The following is a 17,337-nucleotide window of genomic DNA, read 5'->3' on the forward strand; positions in this document are numbered from 1 at the left end:
TTGTTAACGTTTAACTAAAAACATTTATATAAAATAAAACTTAAACAGTAAAAAGAAACTAACATAACAAAGGATAAAACGAAATAACTCTAAATAATAAAATGTAAAATAAAAATAAAATAAATTAAATTAAATAAAACAATAAAATTAAATTAAAATTAAATAGTATAAAATGAAACAAAATGATGAAAAGATATAAAAATGAGATAAAATAAAACAAAGCAAAAAGTAAGAAACATTTTATTTAGTCACCCGGACGAAATTGGGTGTTGACACAGTGTTTCTTTAATTGCTAAATGGCGATTTTGTGTTTCTTCCAATGCTAAATAGCAATTTTTGTGTTTCTTCCAATGTTAAATGATGATTTTGTTGAAGATGAATTGCACACCACACCTCTAATCTCACATCTTAGGTGCTTTAAATTTCAATTTTAGTAAATAACCTAAATTTGAACTTCAATTTTAAATGTTAACAAAGCTAAATTTCGATTTCAATAAATAACCATAAATTTGTACATTTGTATTTACTGCGTGACACACCATTATCTAAGTTATAAAAAGTTTAATAACATTGGTATTAGAGAAATAAATCCACCAGTTTCTATAAAAAGAGATGAAAATTAATCAAAATTTTAAAGAATGACTGAGATCAAAATAACATGTTGAGGAATAAAAATATATTTAACTTTTTAGTTTTTTTTTATAAAGAACAAGTTCGATTATTAATTAAAAACACTGTTTTATTTATTTTAAAATACACACATCTATAGTTTTTTTCAAAGTTACGTAAACTTTTTTTTAGCCTTATCTTAAGGGTGCAGGAACTCTTTAGACTTTTTGTTCACATCTGAGAAGAAAAATATGTAGCTGGTTTACTTTTTCTAATTATTTTCGTTCTAATTATTTTTGTTCTAATTTTGTTACACCATATAGAGCAAATTTAGGTATTTTTACTCGTTTTCCATTTTCTTTCTCTCATTTGGTAGCTATTTCCATTGTATCAACTCAAATGGAAATCACTAAAACAGAGGAAAACATGCATTTTGGGAAAACTTTGAATCCTATAAGTCTCATTTTTATGTTCAATATCACCATGTCTAACCTTTATAGGAAGAAATCAACTTGTTCAATGACATTATCATGCCTCTTTTGTCAATGAAATTCATGCTAATTCTAGCTTATTTCGAGTCTCTTTTGTTATTATATATTCTCAACCTTGGACATTTTATTAACTAAAATAAAATTCCCACTTTAACAATATTTGTTCATCTTTCACTCTTTTAATGGATATTCATGGTTTTCTCAACATTTACTATGCAATAAGTTCTATAAATTCTTTTTATAAGAGTGTTTAATATTATTCTAAATTGCCTTCCTTATATCACACCACTTTTAAATAACTCATAATTTTTTTACTAGCTTTATTGCATGTCTAGTAAAAACTCACATTTATATTTTTTTATTTGCAATTCATTTTTAAAATTTCAAAATTTAATTTAATTATTAAAATACATTTTTTATTCCTAATAATCAGAATTGTACTTAAAATATAGTTCTTAATATTATTTTTTATTCTCAACGATCATTACTAAAGTTTTATTTTTTTATTCTGAGTGAATATAATTATTTGAAAATTTTATTAAAATAATATAACAAACTATCTTTATTCTTAAAAAAAATATAATTCCTTAACAAGTTTTAAACATTGTCTCAAAAATATCCATTATAAAACTCATTTACCACATTCTTAACGTGTGAAAAGTATTATTATATTTTATTTCTCTCCTTTATTTTTCAACTAAAAAAGAAATAGGTTATAGTGAAAATTTTACTTATATATTTAATTATATTTCTCAATAATTATATTTAATTAATATTATAAAATAAAATTTATATTTAATTATTTACTTATATATTACAAATTGAAGTATAAATTTGTAACATAAATGAAGTGAGAATACGTTTTTTTCTTTTAAATTAAATGACTGTAATGTGGAGAAAGAATCTACGTTTATGCAGTGAAGCATCGTTATTGATAGACACACCTCTAGAGAATAGGAGTTTTACGAAATATTTTGGGCTTGCTAATGATACCTCCGAATCACCTAATGCCACATCTTACCTTCCAATTGGTCAATTTGATATCTATATTTTAAGGTGATAATATCTAGATGTTAATTTAGATTATAAATAAAACGTGAGGATTAAATTAGTGTGAAACTATGCTAATTAACATTCGTTGGAAATTAAAAAAAGAGTTTCTGTACAAGTAGCCTCGTACAATTTATGACAAAACACTATCTCTGGTGATGATGACAACATAGCTTTCGCATGAAAACAAACATCATTGGTCAATAAACGTCATCATGTCCTATAATCTTTATTACAACCACATGGCTTCATCCAATCACCAAAATCTGTTTGTTTGTATTTGCATTCAATTTAATTATCAATTATCACTTCCTCACAAATCAAATCAAATGCCTTTCACTTTTTTATCCAACCTATATCTGCCGACTTTCAGCATTAGACATTTAACCATACAAAAATATCAGGGCCAAACCAAAAATAAGGTATATATTTATATATATATATATATATATATATATATATATATATAATTAAAGTTTATTTCTAAACATCACAAATATTAATCATCATTATCTTCTAAAATCTAGAATATCAAGATAATAATATGAAAATAAAATATAATTAAATATTATGTAATCAGTTATCGATTTAGATTGTTGACCAGTAATTGCTTAATTACTTATTTTGATAAATATATCATGACCATAACAATAAAATTCGTTTAAATTTAATTTGTTTAGTTACAGTTTTCTAAAATCAAATTTACACACCCTAGATGCCTTGAATCTATTAGTTTAGTTGTGTCGATGGATTAACTCCTTATAATTCTAAAAAAAGGAGAAAGAAATATTATTTTTAAAATTGAATAAATGAATAAATTTAGGTACAGAACCCAAATATGTCAATACTAATTTTTATTAGAACAAATAGATAAATTCATAAAATAAACAAACAATAAAAAAAATATATTTTAACTTTTTGAATAACTTTAAAATCTCCGGAATTTGAACCAGATTAAAATATATTGCAGGTTAGATTTTCGGTATCGAAAATATTTGCAGTTACAAATATACTTTTTGATTAACGGTGACTGTGATGGCCTCTAATCATTGACATTAACTGATGCAGACTGTAGAAAACATTTTATTTAATTCAGATCTGATTTGTTAGCAGGCTAGGGTTAGCAATAGATAGGATGTAGTTGTTGGTTCCTACTGAATACGGTTTATTCGGCTTGTTATTATTATTATTATTATTTATTAACGACTATATATAGGAAAAATGAATGGAAGGTGATTCTTTGGTGGCGTAGCCTAGCAGGTCAGGGGAAACGGAGGAAGAAGAATCTCTTTCTCTATACAACAGTGCCTCTTCCTTCATTCTTTCAAAGAGGTCTCCTGTCTCTCTCTCTCTCTCTCCACCCTCTGTATGTCATATCCTGTGTTCTTTCTTCCTCATGGAACCTCTGCTATTGCAAAATCCCATGATTTATGAATAATTTTGTTGTATATTCGATTCAAAGATGCGATTTTGTTTGATCCCATTGCTGCCCTTTTTCGAATAAATCAATGGGCATGGTCAAAGTTTTTCCTTGATTGCTGTTTGGATTTTTTTTTTTTATTTGGGGGGTTTTCATTTTTCAAATATTTGGTTTGTCGAATTTGTTTTGTTTGGAATTTTTGAAGAAGTCCAACATGGTTGAGGCAGTCTTGGAATTTAGAGTTTAGGGAAGAATGAAGAAACCGTTTTGAAGTATCGACGTAAAGATGGGGTCTGTTGTATTTCTTTTGTAGAGGTCACATGTACATTGAGACAATCATGGTTGGACTGGTAGGATTATTATGAACAGCTAAAGTCTCCCTCCATGTCTTTCATTGCATACGCAGAACTCGAACTTGAGATAATTAATTAAGCTGCAACTTTCGTACCGGTTGATCCACGAGCTCTGTGGTTGGGGTCTATTGTATTTGTTCTTGTGACTTAGGTAAAGAATAGAATGATACACTATATTGCAGATTATGTGAATGGTTTCTATAGGTTTTATCTTCAAGTTATGTTTTTAGATTGAGAAAAAAAATGCTTTTTGGTTTGTTTTTTTAACGGTTGATCATGTTCTTCTACTTTTACTATAATTATATATCAGATTGACCTTTATTCTTGGTTCCTTTTTGTTTACCAGGACTGCATCTCTTATGCATATCTGTCTCTGGATTCTGCCGGTTGGAAAGGAATTTATTTCACTCTGGCCGCTATAACAGAGTCAAACTATTCTCGCACCTCTAGGAGGGTGTGGGGTGACGAAGAGGGAGTGATTTGGCTTTGTGTTTTGCGAAGATCAAAGTCTTCGGATATATGGAGATTGTGCCGTGTTTCAGTGGGCTTGTCGCTTGATTATGGCTAAGGGTGGCTTTTGCGGTTTTGCCAGAAGCTCTTTCTAGTTTGCCACTGAATCTGAGAGCAAATTTAGTCCTTGATTAGGCTTCTGGAAAATTGATGCACGGTATAGATTGTAATTGGTATTTGTTTTTCTGCCTTAGAGAAAGTTGTGTTTAGATGTAGCTGTGAACGTCATTGCAGCAATGTTTAGATTTTCTTGTTTCCATGCTAATGTACACGGCAATAAAACAAAGGTAAGTATAAGATGTATGAATTGCTTGGTATTATTTGTTGATATGATATATATCATGGCCTATGTTGACTTTGTGCTTTCCCCTTAAATCAGAAAACAGTTCAACCTTCTACTGAAGTAATGTTGAAGACTTATCAAGATGCTGCCCAAAATCAACGCCGTAAAGATTCATCTAATCCTCCAAGCGCATATTCACCCCTTCTGAAAGAACAAGCAGACCAGCAAATAGATGTGACAGGGATTCATATTAGCAACTGGGATTCAGTTGAGCGCAGTTGTAGGTCAGAGGATATGAGTAGCAAGTTTTCCTTTGAAAATGACAGTCAAGTTAACCAACCTAGGCCTGTTATGAAGAAGAGTCAGTCTCTTCAAAGTGTGCTTGATCAAGGCATAAGGGATGGTGATGAAGATATGGGGCTGTCGTGTGATGATGCCAAAAGCCCAATTGAGTCAAAGATGTCAACTTCCAAAAAGTATCATAATGGAAACCCTGTTGATCAGTATGGAAGTAATCCAAACATTGAGTTTGCTGCCAGTTCAGGTTTTGCAAATGATGCCTCACTTTTTTCAATTGGAGACCCGACACCTTCAGATAAAGACGCCCGTGAAATTTCTGACACTCCTTTATCTGGTGAATATGTTGGTGACATTCCTGACCAGACTTCTGTTCCTGGTAGTGTATCACTACGGAAGTCACATTCTTCACCCAATATCAGAGCTTCCATACTTTCTACTGAAAAAGATGCTTTTAGACGTGCATTGTCAAGATCCTGTGAGGATCTTCATGCTTTAAGCATGAGGCACAAAGAGGAATTCATCAACGACTTTAATGATCAAATTAGGGGAGATCACGAAAGAGAGAATGACATGGGAAAAACTGAAGATGGACATATGGACAACCTCTTTGATGATGGTTTCGATTCTTATCTGCTTACTGGTTCAGCAAAAGACTGGGTAATACCATTGACATATGATACAGGTGATTCCAAAACCCTTCAAGGAGATTCCTCAGTTGAATTTCCTAACAAGGATTTCAAGATTAAGCGCATTGAAGATTGGGTTATTGGTCTGCAGCATTGTGGACCACCCGTAGAGGAAACAAATGAAGTGCTGCCTGAAGTTGTTAAGCCTTTAGCTGATGTTAACACAGTAAATGGTGTGACTGCTGCCATTGTAGATCACAAGGCCACTCCAGGAATGGATGCAGCTAAAAGATATATATCTTCTCTGGGGCCTAATGCCACTACCGCTCAGCTGGCTAATCATGGGTTGGTTGTGATCCCCTTTTTGAGCGCATTCGTCAGTTTGAAAGTGCTCAATCTGTCTGGAAATGCTATCGGTTAGTAGTATAATTTCCTTATTCATTATCGATTTCCTTCAAACTGACAGTACTAGATCCAGTTATCTTTGTTCTGAATTCTCCTTTTCAGTGAGGATAACTGCTGGTGCTCTTCCCCGTGGACTTCACGCACTGAATTTGTCTAGAAACAAGATCTCCACTATCGAAGGATTACGCGAACTTACAAGACTTCGTGTCCTAGACCTCAGTTACAACCGTATATTAAGAATTGGACATGGTAAAACAAATTCTGGATTACATCTCAAGTTTCTTATTTATAGAACTTCTTATAGAAATAACATGTTGATGCCATTATCTATTGACATCCAATCTTTTTCTTCATCTGCAAAGGCCTTGCATCCTGCTCATCTCTGAAAGAGTTGTACCTGGCTGGAAACAAGATCAGCGAAGTGGAGGGTCTGCACCGTCTCTTAAAATTAAGCATCCTGGATCTCCGTTTTAACAAGATTTCAACTGCCAAATGTCTGGGCCAACTTGCAGCCAACTATAACTCTTTGCAAGCTATCAACTTGGATGGGAACCCTGCCCAGAAAAATGTTGGAGATGAACAGATGAAGAAATATCTGCAGGGCCTTCTACCCCATCTCGTCTACTACAATCGGCAGCCTATAAAAGTGAGCACTTTGAAGGATGGAGCAGAACGGTCGGTTCGGCTAGGAATGAATTCCCATCAGTTTGATCGCAGCCTTAGGTCGGATCGCAAGACCACAAGGAAGAGCAGCCAGGGTGGTGTTGGCTCACGAAGGTCAGTGGCCACTTCCACTCATGTTCGCAGAAATGTGGATTCACCAAAAGTATCCAGAGGCAAACAAGCTCTGCCACCATCTAGAACCAAAGTACCAACCCACACTCGCCATCAGTTTGAAGCCTCCACCAAAGTATTGAACGTGACCCCAAAGCTTTCCATGCGCAAGAGTCGCAGCGAGGGAAATTTTGGAGCTCTGTGAGAGGCTGTTATGTACAAAGTTCATTCCTTTACCGCATTGTTTCAGTATGCATCTGTTTGCCTTGGTATGTTGTATTCTTGTCATGCTTTCGTTTTGCAGTTTATCGCTTCTGTTTTGGTGCACTAGATATTAATACGTTGATTTGTGGGTTGTAATGCCCAATAAGCTGCTGCTTTCTGTCACAGTATTTCTATTCCATTATGTGTTGTGTTTTGTTCGTTCAGAACATCATTTTCAATTTGTCTAGAGAACAAGTTTGGTGCGATTGCAATAAATTTCCTCTTTGGAAGGATAGTTTGTCACTTCCATGATTTTGTTATGTGGGGTTGATGTGCTCCTTACTGATATTAGGATTAAACAACTGTATCTTAGCTGGATCAGTGTAATTAAACCAAGTTACTAGGCCTTGGCCCCACTTATTTAGTGCAGATTATTTATTTGAATACTTATCTTTGAAACATTTGCATTATTTGTAGTTTTTATTTCTTTGATATATCAACTAAAGTGTTATCCATTTTTTTCAACCTTCTTTTAAATGAATTTGGTTGGTTAATTAAACTCAACTTGTACTTGGACTGTGTTTTGGTTTAGATTTTTAATTCAATCTAAAACGGGTCACAACAAGAGCAAGTAGAACCTATAAAATTATAACTATGTGTGTTGTGCAAATAAGAAAGTTCAAGAAGACCGATATCAGTTCGTGGTCTTTCAGGCATTTCCTTATGCCACTGTGATTCTGGTTCTGTCCGCTAAATATATTCATACAACAAATGTAAGTCAGATTAAACAAAAAATTGATCAAACTAGGAAATTGGTTTTTTAAACATTCAATCCATATTAACTTATGAAAACCAGATATAATGAATAGAAGTTGTTCCGGTAGGGTTTGGAGGTCCCTGCTAAACACTCCCGGTTGTACTTAAGACTGGATGGACATTGAAGACCGGACGTACGAACTCTGTTCGAAGCGCTTCAGGTTGAAGACTGGGCGAGATTTGTTCCAAGCGGACGGACGTTGCTCGTTCTCGCTAAGACCGGACGGGCTTTCCTCTAACCGGGCGGACGGACTCCCTAGTCATCCTCGCACTCCAAGTTGTTCGTTCACCCTCCTCCTTCTCCAAGCCGAATGGGCGAGGTACCTGTTAAAGACACTCCAACGCTCAAGTCAGTAAAGTGACCGCACGACTATCACAGCAAGTGATGCATGTGATGTGCATAATGTGTAGCGTGGTCCAAAAATTATACCTGGAACTCTTATTTATACTGGTTGTAATGGGCTTTTACCTTTCGCCGACCTAATGATGGCCCAATCACGCCTTAATCTTCATTAGGGGCTTTAATGAGCTATTATCGTTTGTAATGGTCGGACCGATGGTTGGTCGGCCTGGGTGGTTGGTCGGCCTGGGTGGTTGGTCGGTCTTGGATGGTCGGTCGACTTGAGTGGTCGGCCTGGTGGTTGGTCAGCCTGGATGGTCGGCCGGGTGGCAGGTCGGCCTGGGTGGTCGGTCGGGTGGTAGGTTAGTCTGGGTGGTAGGTCGGCCTGGATCGTACGGTACATTAGCCCCCCCAAACCCGAGCATGATGTTAATGATGTGAAGGGGTTTTGTAGATGACCTTCCTGAAAAGGACGGGTTCTTTGTTTTGCTTTCGTCTCTAAGTCCTCTCTTCTTGTTGAGTGGATGGAAGACAAAACTGAGTCGTGCATTCGTCGACCGAGTTGGATAATCTACTGATCCTTACTTTAAGTAACAAGTTGTGAAGATCCGCGGTCGCCCATTGTCGTTGAGGCCGGTCGGGGTATCTTTGTTGAAGATCCACGGTCGCCGATTTTCGATGAGGCCTTTGGAGGACGAGAGGTTGAGGCTGAGGAGGCCAAGTTGAGGCCAAAAAATGACCGAACAATTGAGGCCTTTGGAGGTCGAGTTGTGTCGAGTGGTGACGCTGGTTCATCTGCTGAATGTGTCGTTCCCCAACTTGGATTTTATTTGGAATCAGGTAGTAGTGGTTCTATAATAAACTTGTCGTTCATCGCCCGAGGTGCTAAGGCTGGAAGCTTGAGGCAAACTTTGGCTTCTGTTCCTGTGAGGCCATAGTCGGCCAAGCAGTTGAGGCCGAAGGGCCGAATATCTGATTACGGATTTTTGGCTAAGTACCTGTGAGGCCATGGTCGACCGAGCAATTGAGGGCGAGTGACTTACCTTAGAGGCCGAATGGCCGATTTGCTGAGCCCACATTTCAGTAAGAGGTTGAGGCCGACTAGCTGAGAGGTTGAGGCCGAATGACCGAGAGGTTGAGGCCGACTGGCCGAGTAGTTGAGGCCAAATGGTTGAGGCCGAATGACCGAGTAGTTGAGGCCGAAGGGCTGGATGTTGGATGCCAAATTTGGCTAAGTACCTGAGGCCGAATGACCGAATGGTTGAGGTCGAAGACTTACCTTGGAGATCGAATAGCCAAATAGTTGAGCCCAAATTTGGCTAAGAGCTTGAGGCCGAATGGCCGAGAGGTTGAGGCCGACTGGCCGAGAGATTGAGGTCGTATGATCGAGAGATTGAGGTCGCCGACTGACCGAGAGGTTGAGGCCGACTAGCCGAGAGGTTGAGGTCGACTGACTGAGAGGTTGAGGCCGAATGACCGAGAGGTTGAGGCCGACTGGCCGAGAGGTTGAGGCTGTATGGCCGAGAGATTGAAGTCGCTGACTGACCGAGAGGTTGAGGCCGACAGACCGAGAGGTTGAGGCCGACTGGCCGAGAGGTTGAGACTGACTGGCCAAGAGCTTAAGGCCGACTGGCTGAGGCCGAACGAATGAGTATGAACACTCGATGTCCTCAGCACCACTCACTGGTTCCTTGTGGTTGCAATGGGAATACCCGTTCGGCCCCACGGTGGGAGCCAAAATTTTCCGGTAGGGTTTGAAGGTCCCCTGCTAAAACACTCCTGGGGTTACTTAAGACTGGATGAACGTTGAAGACCGGACGGACGAACTCTGTTCGAAGCGCTTCAGGTTGAAGACTGGGCGGGCTTTGCTTCAAGCGGACGGACATTGCTCGTTCTTGCTAAGACCGAGCGCGCTTTGCTCCAAGCAGGCGGACGGGCTTCCTAGTTGTCCTTGCACTCCAAGTTGTCTGTTCTCCCTCCTCCTTGTCCAAGCCGAATGGGTGGGTACCTGTTAAAGGCACTCCGAAACTCAAGTTAGTAAAGTGACCGAACTACTATCACAGCAAGTGATGCATGTGATGTGCATAATGTGCAGCGTGGTCCAAAAATCATACCTGGGACTCTTATTTATACTGGTTATAATGGACTTTTACCTTTCGTCGGCCTAATGACGGTCCAATCATTCCTTAATCTTCATTAAGGGCTTTAATGAACTATTATTGTTTGTAATGGTCGATCCTAGATGGTCGGTCGGCCTGGTGGTTGGTCGGTTTGGATGGTCGGCTTGGGTGGTTGGTCAGGTGGTAGGTCGACCTAGGTGGTTTGCCGGATGGTAGATAGGCATGGGTGATAGTTCGGCCTGAATTGTATGGTATAGAAGTACTAAACTTTTCAAAACCATTTTTTATCATTATTATATTAGCTTTTTCATGAATCAAGTGGAATGCGGATATTATATCAGATTCAGTTATTTTAAGAAGGATGTAACTATGAACCTTTTGTCTCATACACATAAGCTTCATCATTTTGGAGAAATCAATAATAATTACTTTTTACTGTTTTCCCTTATTCTCTACAATAATTTAATTGCTCTCCACCACACCATTCTTTCTTCCATCTTCCAAACTCAACCAATCTCTATCTCTATCTCCATCTCCATCTCCGTTCCAATCACACACAATCGTAGATAAATCCATGAAAATCAACAACCAACAATGATAGGACATGATTCGAGAAGGAGAATTAAGGGCGAGTAGTTCGAGTTTGAGTGATTTTCGACGACGATGCAGAGACGAACAGGGGCGAAGGTTTCAAACCTCAGCAGAGAGGTTGTTGAGTTGTGGATTTGGGCTCACGCAATGGAGAAAGGGACAACATCGACTACGATGGTGACTCCCGGTCAAGGTTGTGACGATGTGGCTCGACGAAGGGTGAAGCGGCGATTGTGGGTTGGGATGAACGTTCTTCCAAGTGATGAATGGGGATGATGAAGGAGGAGGTAACCGTAGTAGCGTCGCTAGTGTGGTTTCTGATGACAATCGACATGTCATCGGTGGCTCTGGTTAAGAAAATGCTTTTGGCATATTTTATTTTTAATTTTAATTGAGTCAAAGTTTGTTCCTTATTTTTAGGATATAGTTAATTTTTTAATTATGGGTTAGAGTAGTGGATTAGAATTAGGATAAAAATGTTAGTGGGTAGTTACTTTTTAAGTTTTAAATATTGGAACAATTTCTCATTATTTTACAATCAATAATACAGAAGCATTTTAGCTTCAAGCGTGCTACTGCTTTTATTCTAAAAGCTAACAATTGGTATCAAGAGCTGTTTTCTTGAGGGACTTGTGAGAGAAAAATCAGAAAGCATGGATGGAGATTCAAAATTTTCAACAATAGCACCATCAGTCTTTGATGGTGAAAATTATCAAATTTGGGCGGTACGAATGGAAGCTTACCAAGAAGCTCTAAATTTATGGGAGGCAATTGAAGAGGATTATGAAATTCCTGTGCTACCTGGCAATCCAACGATGGCTCAAATCAAGAATCAAAAGGACGGAAAAACCAAAAAAGCTAAGGCAAAGGCGTGCCTCTTTGTTGTAGTCTCACCAACCATTTTCACTCGAATTATGTCTCCAAAGTCAGCCAAAGCCACATGGGATTATCTCAAAGAAGAATATGATGAATATGATCGAATTAAAGGCATGAAGGTGTTGAATCTCATTAGAGACTTTGAATTGCAGAAGATGAAGGAATATGAAACTATCAAGGAGTACTCTGAAAAGCTTTTGAACATAGCAAACAAAGTAAGATTGCTTGGTTATGAATTTAAGGACTCTCGTATTGTTGAAAAAAATTCTAGTTACAGTACCTGAAAGATTTAAAGCTACCATAACCACCATAGAAAACACTAAGGATTTTTCCAAGATCACCTTGGCAGAGTTGCTGAATTCCTTGCAGGCACAAGAACAACGAAGGGCTATGAGAGAAGAAGGCTTTGTTGAGGAAGCCTTGCCTGCTAAACATGAAGACAATTGGAAAAACAAAAAAAGGAACCAACAACCAAATAGAGAAGGTGTTGTCAGAAATGAAAGCAAAGCAGGAAGCTCCAAGGGAAAGTATCCTCCTTGCAAGCATTGCAACAAGATGGGTCATCCTCTATTCAAGTGTTGGAGAAGGCCTAACACTAAATGCACCGCTGTCATATGCAAGAACCAAAATCAGCAGCAGGAAGCAGATGCTCAAATTGCAAATGAAGAGGAGGAAGATCAACTTTTTGTTGCAACTTGTTTTTCAACCAATGCTTCAAGTGAATCTTGGTTAATTGATAGTGGTTGTACTAACCACATGATGTCACCAACGCCAGAATAGGCAATGGTGATTATATCTCAGTCAAAGGAAAGGGGACAATTGTAGTTACAAGCTGTGCAGGCATAAAATTTATTCCAGATGTTCTTTTCGTTCCAGAAATTGACCGAAATTTGTTAAGTGTTGGTCAATTGATTGAAAGAGGATTTAAAGTTATTTTGAAGACAAAAATTGTTTGATTAAAGATGCAGCTGGTCAAGATATGTTCAAGGTGAAAATGAAAGGGAAAAACTTTGCTTTAAAACCATTGGAGAAGGAGCAAATTGTATTCTCACTCAAGGAAAATGTGACAGAAATCTGGCAAAAAAGACATCCTCATCATATGTTGGGTGCAAAATGTTTCTCTTATTTTGCAGCAATGGCTGCAACATTGGTTTTGATCCTTGTCAATGTGGTTGTGGCTTGCCATGGAGGCAAAAAAATTTCTTTCATCAGGAAGGTCAATAGGACTGAGGACATTCCCTTAAAAAGTGATGTATTTGCTGGCCCATCTAGCTATAGTGTTCCTCAACAGGTTCATATAACAATAAGTGACCATGTGGAAAGGGCCATGATCGTATCATGGATGATCATGGATGAACTAGGAAACAATTTAGTACGTTATTGGAATGTGGTGTATGAGGAAACAATTTAGTACGCCGCTAAATAATTACCTGCGGTTTTTCAAAAACCGTCAGTATTACCGAGGGTTTTGGAAAAACCATCGGTATTAGCGGGAGTTTTTGAAAAACCGTCGGCATTAGCAAGGGTTTTTGAAAACAGCCGGTATTAACAGAGGTTTTTGAAAAACCGCCGATATTAACGGGGGTTCCTCAGAAACCACCGGTATTTGCAGGGATTTTGGAAAAACCGCCGGAAATGTATGCATATTTTTTTTTAGTTTTTGATTGTGATAAAATAGAATTATGATCAAATTAATTTTAATAACCACGCAAAAAATGAAATAATATGTACTAAAACTGAATTTTATATATAAAATAAACTACATTGTTCAATATATTAATATAATTCATATATTTAATTGTTCATGTATAAAAATTAAAAAGAAAGATATTCAATACTAAATTAAAATACTAAAAATATGACTGAAAAAGATATTCTTTAACCATGTTGAATTTGATACATAAAGTTCATAGAACGATCAAGAACTTCAAGTTGATGCACACTTAACACAACTGCGCAGAATTCTTCAAAATTTATCCTTCTATATTGTAATGAATTCAGCTGTCATAAAAAGAAATATAAAGATGTAAGATTGAAACAAATCAAATTAAGATATATATCTATATACACATAACCCTATAGTTTTCTATAACACTCCTTTTGATATGTGATAAATTACACAACAGAATTCTATAACACTCCTTTTGATTAATCTTAAACACTTATTTTACAAACAAATATAATACTCTAATAAAACACTTCTTTAGAAAGCCACCAAACTCTTTCTAAAAATATTGAAAAAGTGTTTTCATAAGAAAACTTAAAGGCTTATCTATTTAGAACAAATTAAAAAATATTTATGATTACTATATTTTTCATGTAGTCCGTAAATTATTTTATTTTAGTCCAGTAAAAAAAGTTCACTATAAGAAAGTTTAAACAAAACGAATAATAAATCTTAGAGGATTTGATAAAAAAACAAATTAGAAAACTAATTTTAACTTTAACTTTTTAAGCAGGATAAAATTATAATAAATTTGATCAATTTTAAAAATTAGGTAAATGTAATATATATTTAGAATAAGACTGTAACCTGAATCAATGATATTATCCTTCATTTGTCTCTTGAGCACCACCCTAAGTTTAGCAGTGTAGTCATTTATATGGTCCATTTTTTTATTTCTCGGCTATAGACATTTTTGCTTTCAATTTCATTAGCCAATTATACTAACCAATTTAGATGGAAATGAATAGAAAGCTTAGTAGACCCCACATGAAAATGTTTCTCTACCAATATGTTTTTCAGGAGCACCAATATTTCTTTTTTCAGGAACTACTGATATTTTGTAATTGATAACTTCTTTCAAACAAAAAGTAAACATGGTAGTTGCATTCTTAAGTAAAGCTAAACTTCCAGATTATGTGGCTTAGATACATTATTGTCAACAGCATCAGAACAAATTCTTGCACGCAAGTACTTCAATCCAATTCTCAACAAAGTTACAACAATAAACCCGAAAGTTAAGAGTGTAATATCATTTCTACTCCACTCATCCTACAAGCTTCAATCCTAGCAAACATTGCATACTCTATATTGAATTTATTCACACTTATAATATTGAACAGCCCCAACATGCAACTTCAAACTATCAGTGCCATATTCTAGAACATATTTTTCAGAAATTACTTCCCCTAAACATGAACCAAGTCAAAGATTAGGCATCACTATGCAGACCAAATCAATGCACAGGAACAAGTAGCAGTTTAAATTAACAGACACAGCTGAAAGATTCTAAGAATCTTGTTCATGTGAGTATTTACTTTCAACTTACAAGAAAATGAACTGTTTCAAAGTGAGCAACATGTTTTATTTTAGTATCCTGTTTTCATAACCAAAATGAATTGTGTTATGTCAAATAGTGGATTTATATTGATAAGATTGCTCAATGAAGATCAAGAACACTACATCCACAAACATCTATTCCAATTAAAATGATGATTTCCATATATATGTATGGCATTTGGGAACTTGTTTAGGTTCTTCCTCTAAGAACAAAAAATGCTAAAGGTGGAGCCAAATGAGTTGTGATGAACTAGTAATCCACAAACATATATATGAAAAAACCAGAAACCTAAAAAACAAAGGAGCAAGGGGGAAATGATTCCAAGGACACAAAAACAAATACCTGGTACAACATCAAATATATCCCAACATTGAAATCATAGCTGGAAAGTACAAACTTGTTAACCAATATCATGCCACAGGAGGAAAAACAATATGCAAGTCTAGACAATAACGCCTGATTGTGGACTTCTATTACTCTCGCACTTCTTGGAGTTCTTTCTTTGTCTTCGTCCAACTTGGAATTTTCTACGTCAAGTTGTTCTTCATTGGGAGATGAAGGCATCATTTTCATGTGATCCAGTTATGTCTTAAGCTAAATTGACCCAACGGCAAATAAAAAAAAAAACCTCCACAGTAACACAGTGTTCAGCTATGGAGCTGGATTGATGCTAAAGCTTAGCCTTCACTTCAGAGAAAGATACACAAACCTTCTGTCAATCTGAGAATGTCACGTAAACCAGGAGAGAGTGAATCAGGCAAAGCTTCCAATAATGGTGCTAGAAGTTGCAAGTCTGACTTGCTGAACGAAGTAGCTGCCAAATTTCAGGGTTAAATACATTTCCCATACCAAATATTTTCTTGCAGTAATCTATATCATGGAAATCTTAGCTAGCTTCACCCAGAACCTATTGTTTACCTGAGAAAGTAGTGGATCATGAATATATCGTTTCTCAACTTCACCGTATATTGGTATCTGTTGATGAACCTTGCTAGAATGCTCTGATAGAAACTTTTTTTCCCAAATCATCACCAATCAGACCCATTTGATTCATCAACCACATGTTCCTCTCACTCACAGGCACCGATCCCCAACCAATCAGCTTCCCAACACCCTTAGAACTCAAAACCCCTTTCGCAACCCTAATCCTCGCATCCCTAAAGGGAACCAATTCTCCCTGGAGAAGCCAGCACATTTCTCCTTAGCCACGACGAAACAATCCGCCATCTTCCACACTTCGCACTCCTCCTGTTCCCTTAGATCGTGAAGTGAGGCCCACTAGTTTGACCTAGTGGTTGGATTGAAGTATTTTACACAAACTTATAGGTTCAAACCTTATACTGCATACCAAAAGAACATATTGAAGAGATAACATGAACATACCAAGGAGGATTTGAGTTTCAAGGGTTGGAGACGGAAGTGATAAAAATCGCCTTCAGCAGAGTCCTCGACGCCTCGCCTCCTCGACCTCGCCGCCTCAACCTTGCCACCTCAACTTTGACGCTCAGCCCAAGCAAGGGAAGACACTCCATGAACACGAAGCAGGGGAAGATTGTGGTGCGGGGAAAGGGTTTGGGGGAAAATTTGATGAATGCAGTGGAAAGAGATGCTCCGCGAACACGAAGCAGGGAAGATTGTGGTGCGGGGATGGGATTTGGGAAAAATTTTAATGAAGGCAGCAGGGAGGGAGGGAGAGAGTTAGGGCACGGGGAATTAGAAGGAAATAAGGTGCGGAAGGGGAGGGAACAATAATATTGGAGAACAATAAAATTAAGGGATTACCGGCGGTTTCATTAACTAACCGACCAAAATATGGAAAAACCTCTTCTAAAATTAAATATTTTTGTAGTATGCAAGTGAGTTGTCACTTTTTCTTTACTGTTTCTTACTTTTCAGTTCCCTCTACATTAAATTAAATGAGACGTCAAGTGAGCTTATTAATCTTTGAACATTTTCTCCACGTAAAAAAAATCTAGATACTTACTAATATATTAATAAAATTAACTATGACCGGAATAAGGTTTTCTTTTCTTTGACTAAGTAATCAATTCTGTATATTGAATATCAACTTCTTGTCAGGGGTCATTCTCCAAAGAAGGAGAAAACCTTAGACCCATTGTTAATTCAGTGGACAACAACGACCGTTCTGATATGCATTTTCATGACTTTTAAAATTGAAACTGCATAGACCTAAGAAGAAAACCAACACGGCAGGCCAAACTCCATGTCTTCAATATAATCACTCGATTCCTGCGTCTGAGGAAAAAATAATTTGATGTCCATAT

At 36.8% G+C, this 17,337-nt stretch overlaps 2 protein-coding genes and 1 long non-coding RNA gene across 5 annotated transcripts; 2 read left to right on the top strand and 1 right to left on the bottom strand.

The window, feature by feature from the left end:
- Nucleotides 1-3,322: 3,322 nt before the first annotated feature.
- Nucleotides 3,323-7,486, top strand: LOC124824689 (uncharacterized). Of its 3 annotated transcripts, none has more exons than XM_047297164.2 (5): nt 3,323-3,482; nt 4,270-4,720; nt 4,813-6,058; nt 6,150-6,296; nt 6,410-7,486. In XM_047297164.2, the coding sequence occupies exons 2-5, from the start codon at nt 4,670-4,672 to the stop codon at nt 7,024-7,026; spliced, it is 2,061 nt and encodes a 686-aa protein (XP_047153120.2). In that variant the 5' UTR covers nt 3,323-3,482; nt 4,270-4,669; the 3' UTR covers nt 7,027-7,486. The 3 variants fall into 3 exon arrangements, with proteins under 3 accessions (XP_047153120.2, XP_087954950.1, XP_047153121.2); XM_088098824.1 differs by having other exon boundaries at nt 4,270-4,590; XM_047297165.2 differs by lacking the exon at nt 3,323-3,482 and adding an exon at nt 3,884-4,074.
- A 4,137-nt stretch (nt 7,487-11,623) lies between these two features.
- On the top strand, nt 11,624-12,548 carry LOC148193119 (uncharacterized). The gene is made up of 2 exons (XM_088099360.1): nt 11,624-11,996; nt 12,040-12,548. Exons 1-2 carry the CDS (start codon nt 11,624-11,626, stop codon nt 12,546-12,548), a joined length of 882 nt encoding a protein of 293 aa, XP_087955486.1.
- A 1,079-nt stretch (nt 12,549-13,627) lies between these two features.
- On the bottom strand, nt 13,628-16,920 carry LOC148193120 (uncharacterized). The gene is made up of 2 exons (XR_015782008.1): nt 15,395-16,920; nt 13,628-13,769 (listed from the first exon to the last, which is right to left on the bottom strand). It is a non-coding gene; the product is annotated as an uncharacterized LOC148193120 (long non-coding RNA).
- Between the last annotated feature and the right edge of the window lie 417 nt (nt 16,921-17,337).

Source organism: Vigna umbellata, chromosome 9, assembly GCF_029865625.1.
Source record: "Vigna umbellata cultivar VRB3 chromosome 9, Vumbellata_1.0, whole genome shotgun sequence".
NCBI classification, from domain to species: Eukaryota; Viridiplantae; Streptophyta; class Magnoliopsida; order Fabales; family Fabaceae; genus Vigna; species Vigna umbellata.

Bases quoted from the DNA above. Each gene is read 5' to 3' on its own strand.
- LOC124824689 (XM_047297164.2), top strand. From the start codon at position 4,670: ATGTTTAGATTTTCTTGTTTCCATGCTAATGTACACGGCAATAAAACA. The intron at 4,721-4,812 runs GTAAGTATAAGA...CCCTTAAATCAG, and splicing joins TACACGGCAATAAAACAAAG to AAAACAGTTCAACCTTCTAC. The intron at 6,297-6,409 runs GTAAAACAAATT...TCATCTGCAAAG, and splicing joins TATATTAAGAATTGGACATG to GCCTTGCATCCTGCTCATCT.
- LOC148193119 (XM_088099360.1), top strand. From the start codon at position 11,624: ATGGAAGCTTACCAAGAAGCTCTAAATTTATGGGAGGCAATTGAAGAG. The intron at 11,997-12,039 runs GTTATGAATTTA...AAAAAATTCTAG, and splicing joins AAACAAAGTAAGATTGCTTG to TTACAGTACCTGAAAGATTT.